We start from the raw sequence: 18,589 nt of genomic DNA on the forward strand, positions 1-18,589 counted from the left end.
ATGTCCGAAGTGAAAGGCAGGTAGGTACCCAGTTTACTCAAAGATAGCCTGGCTCAAGTACTTTTGAGGATTGCAAGCTTCCTGGTATTCTTAATTTTAACCACAAGGGAAAAGATCACATTTGCTGGGAAAAGTTGATATATTCTGCCATAATTCGTTGCAAGTCGCGACTACTTTTGATTTATTCTCAAAGACAGACCAAACAACCAAGGGAAAACGAAAAGAAAACTCCAGGCAATGCTCAAATCTAAAGGCTCCAATGCAAAAACACCTCAGTTACCCAGTAAATCAATAAAACGTGACAAAACTCATCAATGATGCCAGCTCTGTGTCAATCACTTGCAGGCAAACCAACACTTGACGCTCTTTGCGACCCTATCGTTGGATGCAGTGTGACACTTTTGCTTGAAGATGGAGTTTCCAGTCCGTCCCATGGCCCACTTTGTCTCACAGTTTTCGTCCTCGTACAGCTCGCAGTCGGTGCCACGGGTTCCATCACCAGCGGCCTTGACGCTGCGGATGCCATTTGGGAAAGAGTGGCATTTACCCTCGCACTATTTGGGGTTTTGTGGCCGTTTAATTAGCATGGAGGAGAAGGACAAGACACAAAAAAAAAGAAAAAAAGAAAAACTTGGTTTAGAAGAAAACTGATTGGGCTCTTAGGAGTACTTACGTTGGGGTTGATCTGTGTGACCATGTCGTTGCAGCCCGCACCGCTGTAGAAGCGACCACACTGCCCGTTGATGACGCCGGAGAGCGCACAACCGTTGTCACGGCGCTCGAGCTCGGTGGGCAGCTTTGTTACCGGGGCTTGGGCGGCCGCGAGCTGGGTGACGGCGAGGGGGGCAAGGGAGAGCTTGAAGAGGGAGAGCATTTTGAAGAGAGTTGAAAAAAATTGGGTTCTCAAAGATTGTTTGGGAAGAGTTGATTTAGTAGTGAGTTTAGGTTAGATGTGGATGGAGATGTTATTCGAAGTGCTTGTGTTCTGAGTTGATTGTTTGTGATGACTCTTATAAACTGAATAGAGCTTGCCTGCAGAGTCTTTTGCTTTTATACAACTTGCGACACAGTAATCGATCAGATTCACTACCAGTGACCACAAACAAACCCTCTAAAAATAAACTGGACTCATCCTCGTGCAGTACCGAGAGTAGAGCCTCACTCATGGGGGCTCAAACTAGTAAACTCGAACTACTGTATATGATGGTTTGGGGGAATATGGAGGGGCTGCGTGCGGCTGTGTTTGAAATATTTTGGCCGTGTACTATAAAGCTTCCACAATGGCTCGTATAATTATATTGAAAGACAAAACCTGATTGGTGTGTTTAGCTCAGACCCGCAGCTGGATATGAATAAGCGCCATCTCGCTTGTCCCGCTGCGGCTCATCAGCTTGCACACAGCCCACGAGCTGAAGCATCTGTTTTTTTTTTTTTTTTTTTTCTTTTCCTTTTTTTTCAATTTACGAAGAATTTGGCCTTTTTCCCCCCTTCCTTTCACCGGACTTCTTTGTGTGTAGCCAACTATTTGTCAGGTCTCAAAATGAACAACCTCACGAGTGACGAATCCTGCACATTCCATGCGTCTTCTCATAAATTTCATTCTTCCAACAGGCGGCATGACATGACTGGCGTCTATTCGCTTTCGGAGGCTCTACTTTATGTCTAATTGGGTATCATAGCCCTAAAAGAGACCCAAAATACTCTACGGCAGCTCACACTCAATCAAGCTCTCAACACCTTTGCCACCGCTCCAGATCTTGACAATCTTAAACCCATTACCCTCGAGCAGCTTGCGCCAGTCGGCCTCCGTCCTCTCCTTTGCGCAAAACAACGTCATCATCATAAAGTCCAACGCCGTCGTCTCCCACCACGCACCCGAGTCGGGCACGACGTTCTCATTGACCAGCAGCCTGCTGTAGCCGGGCGTCATGGCCGCCTTGATGCGGGCCAGGATCTGCCCGGCCACCTCGTCCGGCCAGTCGTGCAGCACGCTGTGCATGTAGTACGCCCGCGCGCCCTTGATCGGCTGCTCGGTCAGAAAGTCGTAGCTCATGGGTGTTATGGCCGCCGGGAGAGCGCCGGGCTTGATTTCGTCAATCACCACCGGCAGGTCCTGCAGGATCAGCTGGCCCGGTGCGGTGGGGTGGTATTGGTGGAACTCGGCAATGTCGTGCCCGATGCTGCCGCCGATGTCGACCAGGAGCGCGGTGGTTGGGTCGAAGCCCGTGACGAGTCGGTCTTGGACGGGGTAGAAGCTGGGGTGCATCCACGGGAGGCGACCTTGGCGGTAGCCTGCCATGTGGTGGTTGAAGTGCATACCGTCTGTTTTGGGAAAACAAATGGCGGTTGCCGTTAGAAATCTGTACTGTTATGTGTGCAAAGGCAGACATCATATGGAAGCATCACTCACAGCCTAGCTCGACCTGGTACTCGAAAAAGTTGGATGTTGTGTTGTAAGCATGGTTGCAAGACGTGTGCTTGGGATCGTTGGGGTTCTTGAGACCATTCTTCTTTGCATAGTCGTGGAACCTCAACTGGGCGGAACCGCACGCAGACGGAGCGGCAAAGTACCCGGCACTGATGATCTCAATGGTCAGGGCCTTGATAAAAGCAGTAGGCTGGTACTCATCCACGCCCGTCTCCTTCAGGTAGCCCATGGCGGCGACGTGACGCATGACGCGGGCCAGTAGCGGCGGGTCGATGCCCAGTGCGGCTGCCAAGTCGGCAACCGCCTGCGGCCTGTCGCCGTTGCGGGCCATGAGCTCCCACAGGCCCGTGTCGATGCCAAAGGTCAAGGCGCCGGTGGCCGAGGTCTGGGCCCAGCAGTGCTTGATCATGGTCTCGCGCGGCGTCTCGAGCGCCTGCACCAGCGACCGCGCCTTGAGCAGCAGGTCGTACCGCGCAGCTTGGTCCTCGGCGGTCACAGAGTCTGCGGTCGCCGCGATGGCCTTGGCGAGCTCCGGCACGGCGGCTAGGTCCGTGGGCTGTGTGGCGATTGCCGGGTCGACGGGGGCGTGTTTCCCATTGGTCTTGCCGTTGGTGCTTCCGTTGATGGTTTCATTTGTGGTGGTGGTGGTGGCGTCGTTTGCGTTGCCGTTTGTGGCGTCGCTGACTTTCTCGGCAGCGAGCATTGTGGGCGATGTAGAGGAGGCCGAGAGTTCTCAAGGGTTGGTTTGGTTGGTCAGATGGAAAGTGGAAAAGGCAACTACCGTAGGAAGTCTGAAGAAGCCAAGGGAGGAAAAAGAAAAAAGGAACAGGCTTCGTTTGTCATGGGTGATCTCCGCTGCTCTGTGACAGGACAGCCATCTCATGTTATACCACGACGACAACAGTCCCTATCATCCCACATCAAGAGGGGTAAAAAAAAAGGGGCCCGGACGAAGGGTACCGGTGGGAAAATTCGACATCGGCTAACTGTCCGCGTCTCGAAACTTTCGGGGGCTGCCATACCGGGTTGTTCCCACCGGTAGGAGACGGGGGGAGACATCGTGGGATGATGCCGTTATCTTGGCGATTAAGTAGTCTCATGTCGCCAAGCGGGGGATCAACATGGTTTACACGATGTACGTTGTTTGAGTGGTCTACGTGATTTGACTGACAGTGAATGTATCCATCGTAATTACATTTTGCTTGCCGGGGTCCTCTGCTCGGTAGTTTTAACCGCATGTACTTGCTGTGCTCCTTTTTTTTTTTCTCTCCTTTTTTTTCTTTTCTTTTCTCAAAACTCAAAATGCTGAGGGAAATTTACCTAATATTTGTTGCCTATACGTACGGCACGGGGAAAAAGCTCGGAACAGCTTGACCGGCAAGTGGGGGACAAAAGAAAAGGGAACTGCAAATTTTGGTGAATGTTGAACAACGCGTAAGCTTTTGCACAAAACGGATAATTATAAGTTGAAAAAAATCAGTCCATTTGGCCATCGAAACCTTTACATAGTACACATTGACAACTTTCTATGTTCCCCNCCCCCCCCCCTCCATTTACGGTTGATTGTTTGTACTTCGTACATAGTAAAAGCTGTTTGCAGTCCCTATTTTTCTTTTGTCTCGTACTTTTAACCGGTTACCCGATAAATAGTCTGACTTCCCCCGTCGACCAGGATATGCAAAAGGTATAGACAAGGAATATCAAAACCTTGTCAAGGCGGTTGACCGGGGAGCTGCCTTGGGGCAAACTGGGATGAATATTACTACGTACATGACTCTGAAGGAATTATGGGGTTTGCTACCGTTTATCGAAAAAGATCGGCAAAAAGGATCGGACCTACATGATAGAATCATCCAAACCCCAATTAGGCCGCTCGTCTAAACTGATCAACCTCATTTCTTCAGGTAAATATGCACCACCTAAGTAATATACAGCTTGGCTTGCTGACTATAATTTTATATCTCCACCCATGCCGAGCAAGCGAACCCCCACATGGAGAGCAGTCGTGGATGCGGGCATTGGTGGTTCTCTCGGGTGATTCCTTGCCTGGGATCCGGTTTTGATGGTTACATTTGGTGGGGATTTTGTGTGATGAGCCCTGCATCGATCCACATCAGGCCTGGCAATCGTGTCATCCCGTTGAGCAAGGCCTCCCAGTAAGAGACGGTCTTGGCGATCTTGGCCTGTCGATGGGGTTTCTGTTGGTTACACACCTGCAGATCAACATGCATCGGACGTTGCTACCTCCAAGTTTTTGTTAATGTCGGCTGGAAGCCGGCAGAAAACATCCGTTGAACTCTGATATAGTGGTATAAACAAACCCCTGAAAAGAAGTCCTCCTCCCCTGGTCAAATCATACTCCCACATTACGTGGACAAGGGTTCAGATGCGGCGTTCCTGCTGAGGTGATAATAATCACCAGGTAAAGCTCCAATTTGATTGGAACTAACAGCCCAAGGCAGACAGATCGGGCTTTCTTAACATGCTTGATGTGGTATTCCCCCTTACCTGTTATCTTTACGTTGTAGGATGGATTCCGGCGAGCAGTAAAGTCAAGGTTTAAGTAGCCCAGTTTTTTTTTTTTTTTTTTTAGTTTTTTTTTCTTTTGTAAATTCAATCGACTAACAAGATGCAGTAATGCGGCCCATTCATATCTCCGCCGTGACATCCATCCCTTTCCCGACAGGTCCTGGTCTCTCATCAAACATTCCTCATATTACTGATGGGGAAATGTTAAACCACTGCCGGTTGTGAGTGCTACCGTGCCTTTTGCGTGGAATTGTCTTTTCTTTTTGTTTACCCACTAGACGTGCAAAGGTGGCGATGTGATCAAGTCTAGAAGTCTAGAAGTCTAGACCTTACGAAAATGGCAAGATTAGATGCCAATCCTTTTTCCTTAACTTGGGATTACAGTACAAGGGAGGAAACCCACCTTTGGTTGTTTGGTAACTTTTATCTTCTTTCTTTTTTTCCTTCCTTCCCTTTTCACCCCCTAGGGTCTTTAAAGTCGGCACCTCCCGTCCGGCAAATATTTTATCTACAGGCGGACCCGCAAAGCAATACCGAGAAAAGTCTGACTCCCTTTTTTCTTTGCTCCCTCGGTGCACTTATTGTTGTGCTTGTACATGACCGACCATGTCTACTGTTGAGTCTGAAGAATGGTTGGCTGAGGACAAAGGCACGGCAATCCTCGTTACCTGCTGGATTGCTACCAGTATCAGCTCCTTGTTCGTGTTGTCGAGAGTCTATGTCAATGGCTTCATGAAGCAGAAACTTCGCAGCGATGATTGGTTCATCATCATCGGACAGGTATGTTTTCATATTGAACTTGTCGCACCCATTCCGAATGCTTCTGTTTTCACTCCTCAGTTATATCAAGCAGCTCACACGTTCTTTATAATATAAACAACAGTTTTGCGGTTATTTGGCAGTTGCATTCGCCACCGTGGCCGTCATAAACGGCAACGGCCGGCACATGGCGGCACTGACGGAGAAGCAACAATCCGGAGCGATCCTGTGGACGACGGTAGGCTTCGTCCCAGGACTGCTCTCCTTTGGTCTGCCCAAGCTGGCCGTCGTGTCGCTTCTCACGCGCCTGCTCAACCCTAAGCGGTTCCACAAGTGGTTCCTCTGGTGGCTGGGACTCTGGTGTCTCGCGTCAGTCATCGTCACAGGTATTTTGTTGTTGGCCCGGTGCAATCCCGCACAGTCGCTCTGGGACTTTTCGATAAAGGGCACCTGTTTTGACGTGATGTATCTCGTTGACTTTGGGTTGTATGCTGGATGTAAGTTTTCAGGAGAGATGCTTATTTCTTTCGCTGGAGATCCCTTTGTTCCAGGCTGGACGATACACAGGACTGACTTTGAATCTTTTTGCTAGCATTCTCTGCGTTTGTCGATGTCTATCTTGCTGTTTACCCTGCAGTTGTTCTGTTCAACCTTCAGCTGTCGCTCAAGAAGAAGCTGGCGCTTTCCAGTGCGCTGGGTATCGGATCAGTGTACGTGCCTTGGTTCCACCACGTTATACAGCCCACAACTGTCTGAGCGAAACTAGAGACTGACCAATGACACTACCAGCTCCGGCATCGTTGCCATCTACAAAACAACACGAGTACCCACCATTGCAAGCGCTGACTTTTCCTGTACGATCCTCAACCCGAACCAAAAAAGAGAAAGCCCACAATGTACAAACCAACTGACTCATCCACAATAATCAAACAGACGACACATCAGACCTGGTGGTCTGGACCATAATCGAAGGCAGCACCATCATAATCGCAGCCTCCATCCCCGTCCTGCAGCCCCTGCTCGAGGTCATCCTGAAGCGGAACCCCTTCTCGTCCAACAACCGCTCCAAGCGGGACAACCCATCCTCGGGCTACAACAACCTGTCCGGATCGAGAGGCTACCGCTTCGAGATGAGCGACCGGAGCAGACAGCAGTCCAAGAAGCAGCGCGACGAGCTGGGCTTCACCGTCGTCGACGACGCAAACAGCCAGGAGGAGATACTCAGCCCCCGAGACAAGCCCACCACCACCACGACAATGTCGTACGTGGCGGGTGCGTCGCCGGCGCCTCCATCGAGGGGCAATGACCCGGAGGGAAAGGACGCTGGCGGTGGTGTTGTGGCGAATGGGGGAATTATGAGGACGGATGTGGTTGATGTTTCTTACCATTCGAGGTGACGAAAGGCAAATCTGCTTTTTTTTTTCTCTTTTATGGTCTTTTTTTGGGGATAAATACACCAAAAAAGAAGTTGGGTTTCATACGAACGGATATGGGAAGGCTTGGGACTATGAACATTCTGGTTAAAAGGATCAAGGGTCATGTAACAACAAGAAGAAATTCTGTACAAACAGATCTAGGGCTAATCGACACACTTCTTTGTATAGTTTCCTGAGCTTTTGTACTTTGGAGGGGGAAGTGTTGATAGTTGATTCTTGGTCCTCGCAGTAAAGTCGTCACTATCTGCCCCTGATGTCTCGTTGTGATCTCTTATCCGTCAGGCTTCTCTTCTCCGTCAGGTCTCTCCTCGGGTCTTCCAAGCTCCGCAGGTGGCAGATCACAAGGATATCTATGGAGTTTATGTTTTTCTTTGGAGTATTTAGGTAGCCTTCAGCAGTATTCACTTATAATCTTCATTGTATTTCCCTTCATCTTTGCAGCATTATCAACGCCGAACATCGTCTTGATAGGTCGGCTTTTCAATAGTGGGCCGAGTTTTTCACATGTATTTAAAACATACAACAGAATATTCAAACAAGAAAATCAAAAATTTCTCTATAAACTGAGACCCTATGGCGATGTGAAGAGGTACGACAGGACATGAATATCCTTGTTCGTAGAATGAGTTCGTTCTTCACATCACCATACGTCATTGCAACATATATCCAGCTTTGCAAGGGATTGTTTATCGGACGAAAAAAGGGGTCGGAAACGGGCCCCCGAGGTCTTTCATCAAGCCTCTCCTACTTCATGCTTGAGATATTAGCGGTTCATTGATGTGTCAATTGGAATATTTCACTCCATTAAAGATTGTTGATTGGTCAAATTAAACGCCCTATTTGTCCCGAGGCAAAGCGAATGACAGCTGCAGCTTGTTAATATCTTATTTCAGCCAGCAAACTGCCAGAGTTTACCGAAATTCATAAGCTACCCTGTCCAGTGCCAATTCAGTCCCAACTTCATCCCAACACGAACTCTCAGACATGCAGTAAGCCTAGCAACCCCTCGTCAACCATTAATTATAAACGTTATTCCCTTTCCCCTCATCGCCAAAGAACCCGGGGGGGCAGCAATCGGTCCTGCCGGCAACCCAACTCTTTCCATTCCTCGACCCTGATTATCCCAGAATCCTGTTCGGGTCGGCGTTTTGACACTGGGCGCGGATCGTGAACTGGGTTTGGGTGATGCACTCATTACTCCCCGTGTATACCCAATTTCTCCGGTTGGGAAAGTTCTCCGGGCATTGGCAGTCCGACGTAAGACCTCGGATGTTGCAGGCGATCGCACATCGGGTCATCTCTTCGCCGGGCGCCTTGCGGAAGTTGCAGGATCCGTACTGGCCGATCAGGCACCTGAATGCTGCGGTACAGTCGAAAAGACCGGCGGTGATGAGGAGAATGGTGGTGGTGGGACGCATGATGGTCGGTTATGCGAAGAAATGATTTGTTTGTTTTATTTTGGCTTATTGTGCGTAGTTCTCTTATTCTTTTTCTTATTAAAGTATACGTCTGTTCTGCTCAATGTGATGCTTTGGGCTCCAATGTTTGAATGGTGTCTGATATCAGCTTCCATTGAGCTCTAGAGGCCGCAAGCGCATCTATTTATCCCATGAACCGGATAATCCGGCAATATCGGCCACGAAAATATACCGAAGCTTGTATCTGTCGGCCCTTGTTGGCAACGCAAAGGCGGAGTATAAGCTCGTAGCCTCACCTGGAGGTGCATGCACAGCCCGTCCGTCTGCTTACGTCTGGCGCCTTACCTTCTCCGAGTTAGAATGAAGCTTTAGTTTAAAGTCTCCTCACCGCAGAAACTACTCTATTGGTAGGGAGCTTCCGCGACAAGAATAACCAAGAATAAGATGGCACAGCCCACTATCCGCAAACGTACTACGTCGAAGCACCTTTCCGGGGTATAGTCATTTAGGCGCAGCAAACTGCCCATCACCGCAAAGCGGGTAGCTTCACATGGCGTTAGCTTCAGCACAATATGCAATACGCAGGACTTCCGGGCTCATCGTGGTTGACAATGATGGCGGTAAGTTCTAGACCGAAAGTTTTCTCCATCTACCAAGTATTCATGCACAGTCACGTGAAGCCTTAGTCGTTACCATTGTCAAGTACAGCTTTGCTTGCGGCTGTTTGTTCTGGAAACTACTCGTACTTTATGGTATTTGCTTTGCGGTTATTTTGGTCTTTCTTTTTTTTTCCCGGGTAAATGACTACACCCTTCGGGATATTTGAACCTCAAAGAATTTATACTGGGTTAGGGCTTGACAAAAAGGTTATTTCTGCGTTGATCGGATTATCTCCAGCTTGGCAAATTAAGTTGATAGGCACGCGCTAACTCAACTTAATTAACTTGTTCACTTATTTACTAAACCCCATTCCGGCGCAGTTAGCGAGTCTAGACTGGATATTGGGAGCGTTTCTTTTCTTAAATTCTTGGTACAGTATGCTCATTGCTCGCATATCACAAGCTGCGGCGTATCGAGATGCAGTGCTGAGAATCGAACTCTTAAAGCCTTACCCACGAGTTTCACACTGCATACTCGTCTAAGCCACCGTCAACTTATTGATCTGATCCATCCTCGGCAGAATCTAGACTCTGGTTACCGTAATCCATGCCACCCAGCCTACCTTACCCGTTTTTTTGTTTGTGCCGAAACGCCCGCTTCTCTTTTGCTGATGTTTACATGGAAACTTTGATGTCATATAGCCTCATTGACACCTAATGCCGACGATTCCGAACTTCTTCGGGGTCTCGCTGATCTTGGCCCGGCCGTGATTCACCTAGAAAATTCAATCGCACAACCCCTTTATCCGGCAGCTCAACACCATTTTAGACACGTCTGATCACTCGCCTTACCCCCCGATACTCCCGTCGTCTGGTTGCCGCGTATCAGTTTGTGTGAGCAGCTAAAGATGATTGCGGACAGAGCCAAGATTTGGCTCTCGGCATCGCCCAGCGCCCGCCGGGTGGAGCAGCCTTCAGCTGATATTCAAAAGTCTAGAACAGATCGCATCTGATCCAGCCCGTTTGGCCCTGGTCGTCGGGAGCTCCCTGGTTTTCAACCGCAGAGATGCCCGTCTTTACTTTTCCTTCACCGACGCCCGCTAACAGCCCGTTTTCTTTTTTTTTTTTTTCTCATCTACCGTTCCGTTCGGCTGCTCCTTTCAAGCGCTTGAAGGGACGACTGGCTACTCGTGTAATGAACATTAAACTAGGTACTCATCTAGGATAATGTGGACGGGATGTCATAACTTGGTGTAGGGGGAGAGAGGATGAATAATCAATAGAGCCGATACATAGAGTGAGAATGGGCTACTTTGCCGTGACGCTGCAACGCCGACCAAAGAATGAGAGAAAGACGCATGAGACTGCGGTGAGAAATCAACAGAGTCTTCTGGCACGACTGGGACTGACGAAATAGTCGACATTGCACAAGGTGAAAATGTCCCAGACCTCGATGGCGGCTTTTGATAGTCTGGAGGGGTCATAAAACTGAATAGCATTTAAAAATTTGGGAAAAACTATCCAAGACTTATTCCCATCTAACTATCTTAATGTTCGTCTGCAACCTCACAGAAAAACAGGTTTTTTTTGTCCCTTTTGGCTTGATTAAGATGGGTCTAGGACTCTAGGTAGGCATTAAAGGCTGGGTCATGCAATTCACGACAGGTGTAAGGTGGCTGTTTAGTCCAGAGATAAAAAAGACGCTCAGTAACATATATACATATTAGGGGCTACGTCGTAGTTAGTCTTATTCAGAAGTGACTAGTAATCCCGCCAAAACTCTTTGTTTGCGGCTTATATAGGCTAGGTATTCATACATCACAAGCATCGTAACACTCTTTCATTGCTAATTACAACCAATCGAAGTACATTTTGGGGCGCAGTCAAGTTAAAGTTTGATTGATTGGTCAGTGTGAGATATAATCTAGGTCCAAAAGCTCATCCATTGATCTGCCTGTTGATTCCATGTGGTGCAAAGGAAGCAAGCCCCCTCCCTCGCCCTCATATTGCCACAAAAGAGGATAACGCCGAGTTCAGTCTTTTCATGTTCAGGAATTCAAATTGACAGCACCTTAGCTCTTAGAATCCTCATTTCTTGTCACACGTGAATTCATAGCCAGCTGGGCCAACACACTCCCCCAGAGACTGAGATTGGTCGGCGCCGGGAACCTTTATATGCCACGAGGCTTTAAGTTAGAATTTCTTTTTGCAAATATCCCGACAGACAAACAGAAAAATGATAGCTTACGTTGTGCACAATAGAATAAGGATCCCAGTGTTCGTCCAAGTGTGGCGCATACTCGATGTTGTTCATGGTCCTGTCCACCATCTTCTGGTCGAGCAGTCTGGAGAAGAAGGCATATGTCATATCAATGCCTTTGATAACTGAGTTAGCAGGCACCTCTTACGCTAAGATTATGTATTCTCCTGCTCAAAGTGTTTGAAAAAAACAAACGAAGAAGACACAGTGACTTACCTGCAGAAACACCAGAGCTGGACCAAATATTCCCATCCTCTACCCACCTCGCAGTAGGCACCCACGTCACATTGGTACCAAACTGCGTGGGCCAGGACCAAGCCGCTTTGTTAGTAGTAGCCCTACGCCCATCCAACAGTCCGGCCTTGGCCAGGAACCCGGACCCCGTGCAGACGCTGAGCAGGTATTTCAGGGTAGGGTAGCGCTCCCGCACGAAATCCTCGATGGAGGTGTCGTTGTAGTCGTACAGCACTCGGGATCCGGAACCACCGGGCACGAGAATGATGTCGAGCGGTGGTGCGTCGGCGAACGAGTGCGTCGCCATGAAGCTTGGCGCCTGGATTGGGAAGACCGAGGGTGGGATGTTTGGGTTTGGGGGGCTGGGGTTGAGGCGTGGGGGTGACCGGGCCCAGACGGGGCCGGGCTCTTTCCAGATGAAGGAGATGGTCATGTTGACGGTGCCGGAGAGCTGGGGAGATTTGAAGGTATTAGCTGTAACTGCGTACGATCATAAACCATACTTGATTTCAAAGCTACTCACAGACATCATGACGTCGGCCGGGGCTATGACATCCAAAGGTTGGAAGCCAGGAAATAAGATCTAAGAGCCGGACACAGGAGTTAGTCTGTATATCTGGAACTCTGAGCAGTCAACACTTACAATCCCAATATCGAGACTTGGTCCCCAGTCGTAGCTAGGTGACTGGCCCAAGGCCGCCGCGGCTGACAGGCCAAACAAGAACAAACGCGTGGCCATTGTGGTATGGGCTTTCATACAAAGCTTTCTTCTGATCCTGGTTGTCAAAGTCCTTCAGCTGCTGAATGACAGAGTAAATATCTGAGAAAGACCGGAAGAGAGGACTGAGGCGGTGCTGAATATTTCCATCCGACCTTTGGATTTGTGACTATGTCACTGGGGGTATATATACTCGAAAAATATTGTTAAAAGGTGCCATCTCGGGCGGGGGAATATCCGGCCAAGACTTTTGTTGAAAGGCTGATGGTGTATTAATTAACAATCAACTGATCGTCCCTTTGCATTAGTGCAATTTGAATGGCGGGATGCAGCCCTGAGTATGTGATCCGAGATCCAGAACTAAGCGAGGCTTACATTCGTTCCAGCGTGTACCTGCCCCATTTGTGAAGGAGCCTCACTGGGGGATATCCGTGGAAAAGTTTGAAATCCATTGAGCAGGTTTGCGCTGTTAACGCTGACGAGATGTCGGTAATTATTTGCGATGTTAATGAATATTTTATTTCCGAATGTCACTCAAGCATTAGTGAATGTTTGTATAGAATATGCAATTCCTTGGGAGATAATGTAACCTCTGGGGCGGTGATGCTGGTTAATTATGAGCAGGAATCTGACTATGGTGGTGGATATACGTCTCACTAATCCGAAAGAAGTTAAATATTGTAGATCGTTCTTGCGTACTTCACGCCAGTGAAGCATTTCTAAGACCATGTTCAGTAAAATCTCACATCGGAAATGGGTGCATTGAAGGAATGCAGTCAAGGGCGTCAGGGCAAGGTCCGGATCCTATCCAGAATTGATCTTGAGGGGGTTCCAAACAAAATCTGGCCCCCAATATACCGAGCCTTCCCCTCCATCACAGCCGACGACCCGAGGTCAAGAAAGGTCCTGAGTAGATCAGCTTAGCGATGACACTTGGTACGTATACCGTCCAATTTAGGCAAGTCAGGTGTAATAGTGGGGTTTTGTGTATACCATAGTACTGACAAGACCTGGCTGGTAGAATCCCAGGGTTAGGGTACAGAAACAAAAAGCTTGCTGCTGATGTAATTCCAACCCGACCTCGGCTTGACCTAAACCTCCAAAAAAGTCCCGCCCTCGTCTTGAAAAATACGCAGTGAGAAACCATCACGGGCCTGTTTTAAAAAACACCATTGCGCCCACGAAATGGGCCCAAAAGGCCAGAATCGACCTGTTTTGATTTCTCCACCTCAATAAGCATCTTAGAGAGAATCAAAAACCCCGCAATCCCAAAAACGCCGCCGCAATGTCCGGCCGCATCATCATCGCGCCTCTCCTCAGCCGCCAGACCCTACACCTCGTGTCACGGCGCACCTCGACCATCACTGCCCCGTTCACAGCAACACACCACACAACACAACCCAGCAGGGCTCAAACCCGCACGATGGCCTGCAAGAGCTCGTCCTCCGACCAGCCGACGTTTGAAAAGATCCCGTCAACGCCGATCCGCGTCCTCCGCACCGTCCCCTCAGTCCGCCGCTGGAGGAAACCCCACATGCTCGACCAGCGGTCCGTCGGCCTGGTCCCGACCATGGGGGCGCTGCACTCGGGCCACGAGTCGCTGATCCGGCAGGCCGCGCGCGAGAACCACCACGTCGTCGTGTCCATCTACGTCAACCCGGCGCAGTTCGGCCTGGCCGAGGATCTAGATAGCTACCCCGCCACCTGGGACGCCGACTGCGCCCTGCTGCGCCGCCTGGACCGCGACCTGGCCGACGACGGCGGCAACCTGGGCCGCGTCACCGCCGTCTTCGCCCCTACCACCCCGACCATGTACCCATCGGGCTTCCCCGGGCAGGCGCCAGACTCAAAGGGCAGCTTTGTCACGCTGACGCCCGTGGGCGAGCTGCTCGAGGGCCGCACGCGCCCGACCTTCTTCCGCGGCGTCGCCACCGTCTGCATGAAGCTCTTCAACATCGTCCAGCCCACCCGCGTCTACTTTGGCCAAAAGGACGTCCAGCAGACCGTCGTCATCCGCGCCATGGTTCGCGACTTTTGCCTCGACACCGAGGTCGTCATCGGCCCCACCGTCAGGGAGGCCGACGGTCTGGCTCTCAGCTCGAGGAACGTCTACCTCGGCGCGAGGAGGAGGCGCGCCGCGACCGTGTTGAACCGCGCCCTGCGCGCCGCAGAGGCCGCGTACCAGGCTGGAGGTCTGACCAGGGCCGAGATACTGGGGCCGGCCGAGGCGGTGACGAGGGATACCCTCGCGGCGCAGATGGCTCTGTCGCCCGAGGAGAGGGTCGTCTTCGAGGTCGACTACATCTCCCTGGCCGATCCCGACACAATGGTCGAGATAGAAAGCGTCGACCCGGAGAGAGGAGCCGTGCTGAGCGGCGCCGTCAAGATGTTACCCATCGAGGCGCCGCAGCCTGGTGAAGACCTTGGCCACAGCGGCGGGCCGGCCGTGCGACTGATTGACAATATAATTCTGAATCCTGTACAAAAATAGACTTGTTTGCATAGAGATAGAATTTCTTTCTGGGCGTTCAGGGCATCAGCGGAAAATAGAAAAGAGGTATTACGGAACCATTTTTTTTAATACATGCATCAGCAGCAGACTCGCTGTCCAACAGCCTATATATGGCTGTTATTCTCAGTTCATAACCATAATGCTACAGAAAAAAAAAAGGACAAAAAGAAAACCGGCAAAACAATGCGCCACCCACCACGCTGTACAATACCAAAAATTAACGCCTCCTAAAAAGTCCCTATAGCCGCGCCCTATTCTCCAGCGTCCTACGCTTCCTCTCCACCTTGACAGTCTTTTTGAGCGACGCCTTCTCCTCGTTTGTCAGCCGAGCCGGCGCCGAACCCTTCTTGCCCTCGCTGTTGATCGTGTCGTTGTAGAGCCTCTGGCCCAAGAGGTCCGTCAGCTTGAGGACCCTGGTGCTAACCGTGGCGCCGTCACGGCGGTTCTTGCCCTCGCGCCTGCTGGACGCGATCTTTTCCGTAAAGTCCCACAGGCGGCCCGATGGCGTGAGTACACCCGTTGTGGGGTCGCGCTGCGGGGACCAGTCCGGACTGAGCCGGAGCCGTGGGGGGATCTTGGGGTCCTTGGACTTGACGATCTGGATTATTCCTTCCTCCTCGAATCGCTGGTAAGAGTTTTTGAGTGTTTCCTTGTTGACTGCCTCGAAGTAGCTCAGGTCACCTTGGTGGTAGAGATCCTTGCCGAGCTGTTTTTGTTGAATTGTTGTTAGCTGCTGTGGGGCGGTGGGAGAAGGGTATGTAAGAGGAAGAGTTACTTACCAGTTGCGCGCTGTTTAGCGCCTTTGCAAACTCGAACCATATATCCGAGCTTGCTCCAGGTGGTGGTGCCAATCCCATCAGCGAAACGGCCGCAAGCCAGCTCGACTCGATAAATGGCCATATCAAAAAGCAGTAAAAGTCATAATTCTCACGACCGGCCTGCCTTTCTTGGTCCGAGAGACCGACCTTGTCCACCACACCGTCTGGAGTCCGTCGCAATACGATGACGCCCTCGGCTTCGAGGCTCTTTAACGTCTTATCCAGGCTCACCGTCAAGCCCTCGCCCGAAAAGATGAATTCGCCACGGAACAACGATGATAAGAACAGTACATGGTCGTGCAGTTCAGTGTAGGAAATATCCTGGATCTCTGGGCCGCCACCACGCTTTACGCGGATGTACATGGCCGCGCTGATCAGGGCCTCGGCGATGAACAGATGGATGGTCATGTTGCGGTAGAAGGACAACTGGAAGCGGTCAACAGCGTAGTAGACAGGTTCCGTGAGACCGTCTATCCTGCCGACAAGGTCTTTTCCAAGCACGTCAAGTCCACGTTCAATGACTTCATCCAGCGAGACGTTGCCAAAGTGTGCAACCCGACCACCCTTGGACCTCACTCGTGCAGTCAACCACTGGACACGCCGTATGAGCTCTCCTTTGCTGCAACCACGGCCTCGTAGAGTCAGGAGCACGGTACCAATAAGAGCAGTGGGCATGACAACGGAGACGTCATTGATATCCGAAAGAACCTTGTAGCCGAGTGTGCGGAGTAGTTTTTGCCTGACGGCAGGGGTAATTTCTTTGGTCATGTCTGTTCCAATAGTTTTGGGGATGCCAATAAGCCTTGACAGTTGCTCATCGATGAAACCACGTAGACTCCAAGGCTCGTGGAAGCGCACGTCTACTCTGCCGAGTCGGAGTGACAACACCGACGATCCTCCGGTCAAAAAATCAGCCAGATTCTCTTTTTGCTTAGGTTGGCCGAGAAGCTCTGTAACATAACCCTCTGTCTCGATGACCTTGTCATATTGTGTGCTGACAGGGCAGATGATTGCGTCTTCCGTCCTCCCTGAAAGTACACTGTCGACAATGAAGTTGAGGATTCCAAATTTTGGTGACAGCAATTTGCCAGTACGGGAACGGCCACCCTCGATAAAACACTCAAAGTTGTGGCCATTTTGCAGCAGCGTGTCAATGTAGGTCTGCACCAAGGTAGTATATAGCTGGTCGTCACCAAAGGACCGACGGATCCACATGGCGCCCGCATGCTGCAGGAAGCTCCCCACCAAAGGAAAGTTGAGGTTGTCGCCGGCAACCACCACCGGAAGAGCAAGGCCCAGCCTGTAGCAGATGAGCTGCAAGGAGACATAGTCGACATGGGAGCGGTGGCATGGTAGGAAGATTATGCTCCGCTTCTTCTTTTCCGCCTCCTGCGCGACCTTTCTCAGCCTGAGAACCTCCTCGCTGGAGACGTGAATACCCTGGTGATAGGCACGCGTGAGCAGCTGTGTGACCATGTAGTAGGCGCTGCGGATGAACATCTTGCTCTCGAACTTGCAGATCATATTGTCGGTCCACTTCTCAGCAACCTGTTGCAGCCACGTCTCGAGCTCGGCCCGCCTGTGCGCTCGGCGGACCTCATAGTCCGAGTCGCCCTTGCGGAACCATCCCTCCTTTTCCTCGTTGGCGAGCCGCTTCTCGGCGAGCTGAGAGATGCGTGAGCGGAGGAGCGGGGCCGAGAGGACCTGCGCGGCCATCTGTTCCGAGAAGCCAGGGTAAAAAATCGGTTGACCGATAAAGTCATCGTAGGCGCGCCATCCGGTGCCGGAAACGTAAAGGGATACTTCGCGGAGGAACCTGCCAGGGCGTGCGGCACAACCCGGGTTAGCTGTGGACGAACGAGTGTTGGGACGAACTCTTTTATGCGCCGGGGCTGTCAAGGGCAGCAAGATTCAATGCGCAAAAGGGTGATGGCGCCAATTGACGAGAGACACTCACTGGAGCGGTTCGGACCGGAAGCGTGCCATGTGCTTCATAAGAGCCTCCTCCTTCTCCGCATCGCGCGCTCCGGCTGGCGGTTCGACATATCCGCTGGGCTGGAGCGTTATCGAGTCCCCGAGAATTCTAAGGTCGGGAGCGGAATCCCGACCCTCATCGTTTCCGTTGACCATGTTGAGTTAACAAACGCAGGTCGGGTTTGCTTCAATTGGTCGTGGCCGTTGTAGTGTCGCGATGCCGAGCGCTGGCCGCGCAGTTTTTGTTATATATATCCCAAGGGCCGATTGCGGGGGAAATCGGTCATAAGCTGAAGCTAAGCTTGCGTTTGTGGTTGTTTCGGTACGAGGGGAGCTTTTGGTTGATCACAGAAACTGGGGTCGCATAATCCTACTGGTATCGAGGTTGAAGCTTGCGTACTGAGTCAAATAATGGATCAAAGCAGAAGAATTTAGATTAAAAATAAACAAAAGACCGTCCACTTTCACGATTAGTTTGGCAGTAGCCTCGCTTCATTGTCGGCGAATCTTCGTCCGGTCTCTTGTCTGGCAGCAAGTCGGCAAGCCATGGCTCGGAGCTTTCTTTCTGGTAATGAAATTCATTCAACCATCGACGTCGCTAGGTCAGCTGCTGGTGTTACCGAGGCTGGCCATGACATGTGCCGACCCTGGCCCCTGCAGCAATTCCTTGCCCGCCTGCTGCCCGCAGAAAGTCAACGTACCCACCCACCATCGAGTCCCGCCCCCACATTCTTCAAGGGAATTACGCTAGTGCAACAGCAACTATTATCCACTTCAAAGTACCGATTACGCGCGCCACGAATAGTAAGTAGCTCCCGATAATTTTTCATGGAGCTAAATAAAGCTCCAACTTGAGGTGCACGCCATGCCCGTCCGAACATTTCCCAAAACACAAAGTAGAGAC

The 18,589-nt window shown here is 50.8% G+C and overlaps 7 protein-coding genes across 7 annotated transcripts; 2 read left to right on the forward strand and 5 right to left on the reverse strand.

Annotated features, from left to right (window-relative positions):
* Positions 1-121: 121 nt before the first annotated feature.
* PgNI_03582 (uncharacterized protein) lies at positions 122-1,162 on the reverse strand. Its single transcript, XM_031123636.1, has 2 exons — positions 674-1,162; positions 122-554 (listed from the first exon to the last, which is right to left on the reverse strand). The coding sequence occupies exons 1-2, from the start codon at positions 872-874 to the stop codon at positions 336-338; spliced, it is 420 nt and encodes a 139-aa protein (XP_030983485.1). The 5' UTR covers positions 875-1,162; the 3' UTR covers positions 122-335.
* A 540-nt stretch (positions 1,163-1,702) lies between these two features.
* Positions 1,703-3,131, reverse strand: PgNI_03583 (uncharacterized protein; the record flags this gene model as incomplete). The annotated part of the gene is made up of 2 exons (XM_031123637.1): positions 1,703-2,322; positions 2,411-3,131. The coding sequence occupies 2 exons, from the start codon at positions 3,129-3,131 to the stop codon at positions 1,703-1,705; spliced, it is 1,341 nt and encodes a 446-aa protein (XP_030983484.1).
* Positions 3,132-5,442: 2,311 nt separating this feature from the next.
* PgNI_03584 (uncharacterized protein) lies at positions 5,443-7,391 on the forward strand. Its single transcript, XM_031123638.1, has 5 exons — positions 5,443-5,737; positions 5,841-6,213; positions 6,309-6,426; positions 6,506-6,570; positions 6,650-7,391. Exons 1-5 carry the CDS (start codon positions 5,564-5,566, stop codon positions 7,111-7,113), a joined length of 1,194 nt encoding a protein of 397 aa, XP_030983491.1. The 5' UTR covers positions 5,443-5,563; the 3' UTR covers positions 7,114-7,391.
* Positions 7,392-8,270: 879 nt separating this feature from the next.
* PgNI_03585 (uncharacterized protein) lies at positions 8,271-8,570 on the reverse strand (the record flags this gene model as incomplete). Its single annotated transcript, XM_031123639.1, has 1 exon — positions 8,271-8,570. One exon carries the CDS (start codon positions 8,568-8,570, stop codon positions 8,271-8,273), a length of 300 nt encoding a protein of 99 aa, XP_030983490.1.
* A 2,362-nt stretch (positions 8,571-10,932) lies between these two features.
* On the reverse strand, positions 10,933-13,171 carry PgNI_03586 (uncharacterized protein). Its single transcript, XM_031123640.1, has 5 exons — positions 12,307-13,171; positions 12,187-12,246; positions 11,646-12,114; positions 11,418-11,545; positions 10,933-11,338 (listed from the first exon to the last, which is right to left on the reverse strand). The coding sequence occupies exons 1-5, from the start codon at positions 12,418-12,420 to the stop codon at positions 11,258-11,260; spliced, it is 852 nt and encodes a 283-aa protein (XP_030983489.1). The 5' UTR covers positions 12,421-13,171; the 3' UTR covers positions 10,933-11,257.
* Positions 13,172-13,666: 495 nt separating this feature from the next.
* On the forward strand, positions 13,667-14,872 carry PgNI_03587 (uncharacterized protein; the record flags this gene model as incomplete). The annotated part of the gene is made up of 1 exon (XM_031123641.1): positions 13,667-14,872. The coding sequence occupies one exon, from the start codon at positions 13,667-13,669 to the stop codon at positions 14,870-14,872; it is 1,206 nt and encodes a 401-aa protein (XP_030983488.1).
* On the reverse strand, positions 14,124-18,241 carry PgNI_03588 (uncharacterized protein). The gene is made up of 3 exons (XM_031123642.1): positions 17,669-18,241; positions 15,673-17,527; positions 14,124-15,599 (listed from the first exon to the last, which is right to left on the reverse strand). Exons 1-3 carry the CDS (start codon positions 17,839-17,841, stop codon positions 15,132-15,134), a joined length of 2,496 nt encoding a protein of 831 aa, XP_030983483.1. The 5' UTR covers positions 17,842-18,241; the 3' UTR covers positions 14,124-15,131.
* Positions 18,242-18,589: the final 348 nt, after the last annotated feature.

The sequence above is a fragment of the Pyricularia grisea genome (genome assembly GCF_004355905.1).
Source record: "Pyricularia grisea strain NI907 chromosome Unknown Pyricularia_grisea_NI907_Scaffold_2, whole genome shotgun sequence".
NCBI classification, from domain to species: Eukaryota; Fungi; Ascomycota; class Sordariomycetes; order Magnaporthales; family Pyriculariaceae; genus Pyricularia; species Pyricularia grisea.

Bases quoted from the DNA above. Each gene is read 5' to 3' on its own strand.
- PgNI_03584 (XM_031123638.1), top strand. From the start codon at position 5,564: ATGTCTACTGTTGAGTCTGAAGAATGGTTGGCTGAGGACAAAGGCACG. The intron at 6,427-6,505 runs GTACGTGCCTTG...TGACACTACCAG, and splicing joins GCGCTGGGTATCGGATCAGT to CTCCGGCATCGTTGCCATCT. The intron at 6,571-6,649 runs GTACGATCCTCA...ATAATCAAACAG, and splicing joins TGCAAGCGCTGACTTTTCCT to ACGACACATCAGACCTGGTG.
- PgNI_03588 (XM_031123642.1), bottom strand. From the start codon at position 17,841: ATGGTCAACGGAAACGATGAGGGTCGGGATTCCGCTCCCGACCTTAGA. The intron at 17,528-17,668 runs GTGAGTGTCTCT...ACGCCCTGGCAG, and splicing joins TTCCGGTCCGAACCGCTCCA to GTTCCTCCGCGAAGTATCCC. The intron at 15,600-15,672 runs GTAAGTAACTCT...CAACAAAAACAG, and splicing joins CGCTAAACAGCGCGCAACTG to CTCGGCAAGGATCTCTACCA.
- PgNI_03586 (XM_031123640.1), bottom strand. From the start codon at position 12,420: ATGAAAGCCCATACCACAATGGCCACGCGTTTGTTCTTGTTTGGCCTG. The intron at 11,546-11,645 runs GTAAGTCACTGT...CAGTTATCAAAG, and splicing joins CAGCTCTGGTGTTTCTGCAG to GCATTGATATGACATATGCC. The intron at 11,339-11,417 runs GTAAGCTATCAT...TGGCATATAAAG, and splicing joins CTTATTCTATTGTGCACAAC to GTTCCCGGCGCCGACCAATC.
- PgNI_03582 (XM_031123636.1), bottom strand. From the start codon at position 874: ATGCTCTCCCTCTTCAAGCTCTCCCTTGCCCCCCTCGCCGTCACCCAG. The intron at 555-673 runs GTAAGTACTCCT...AACCCCAAATAG, and splicing joins TCACACAGATCAACCCCAAC to TGCGAGGGTAAATGCCACTC.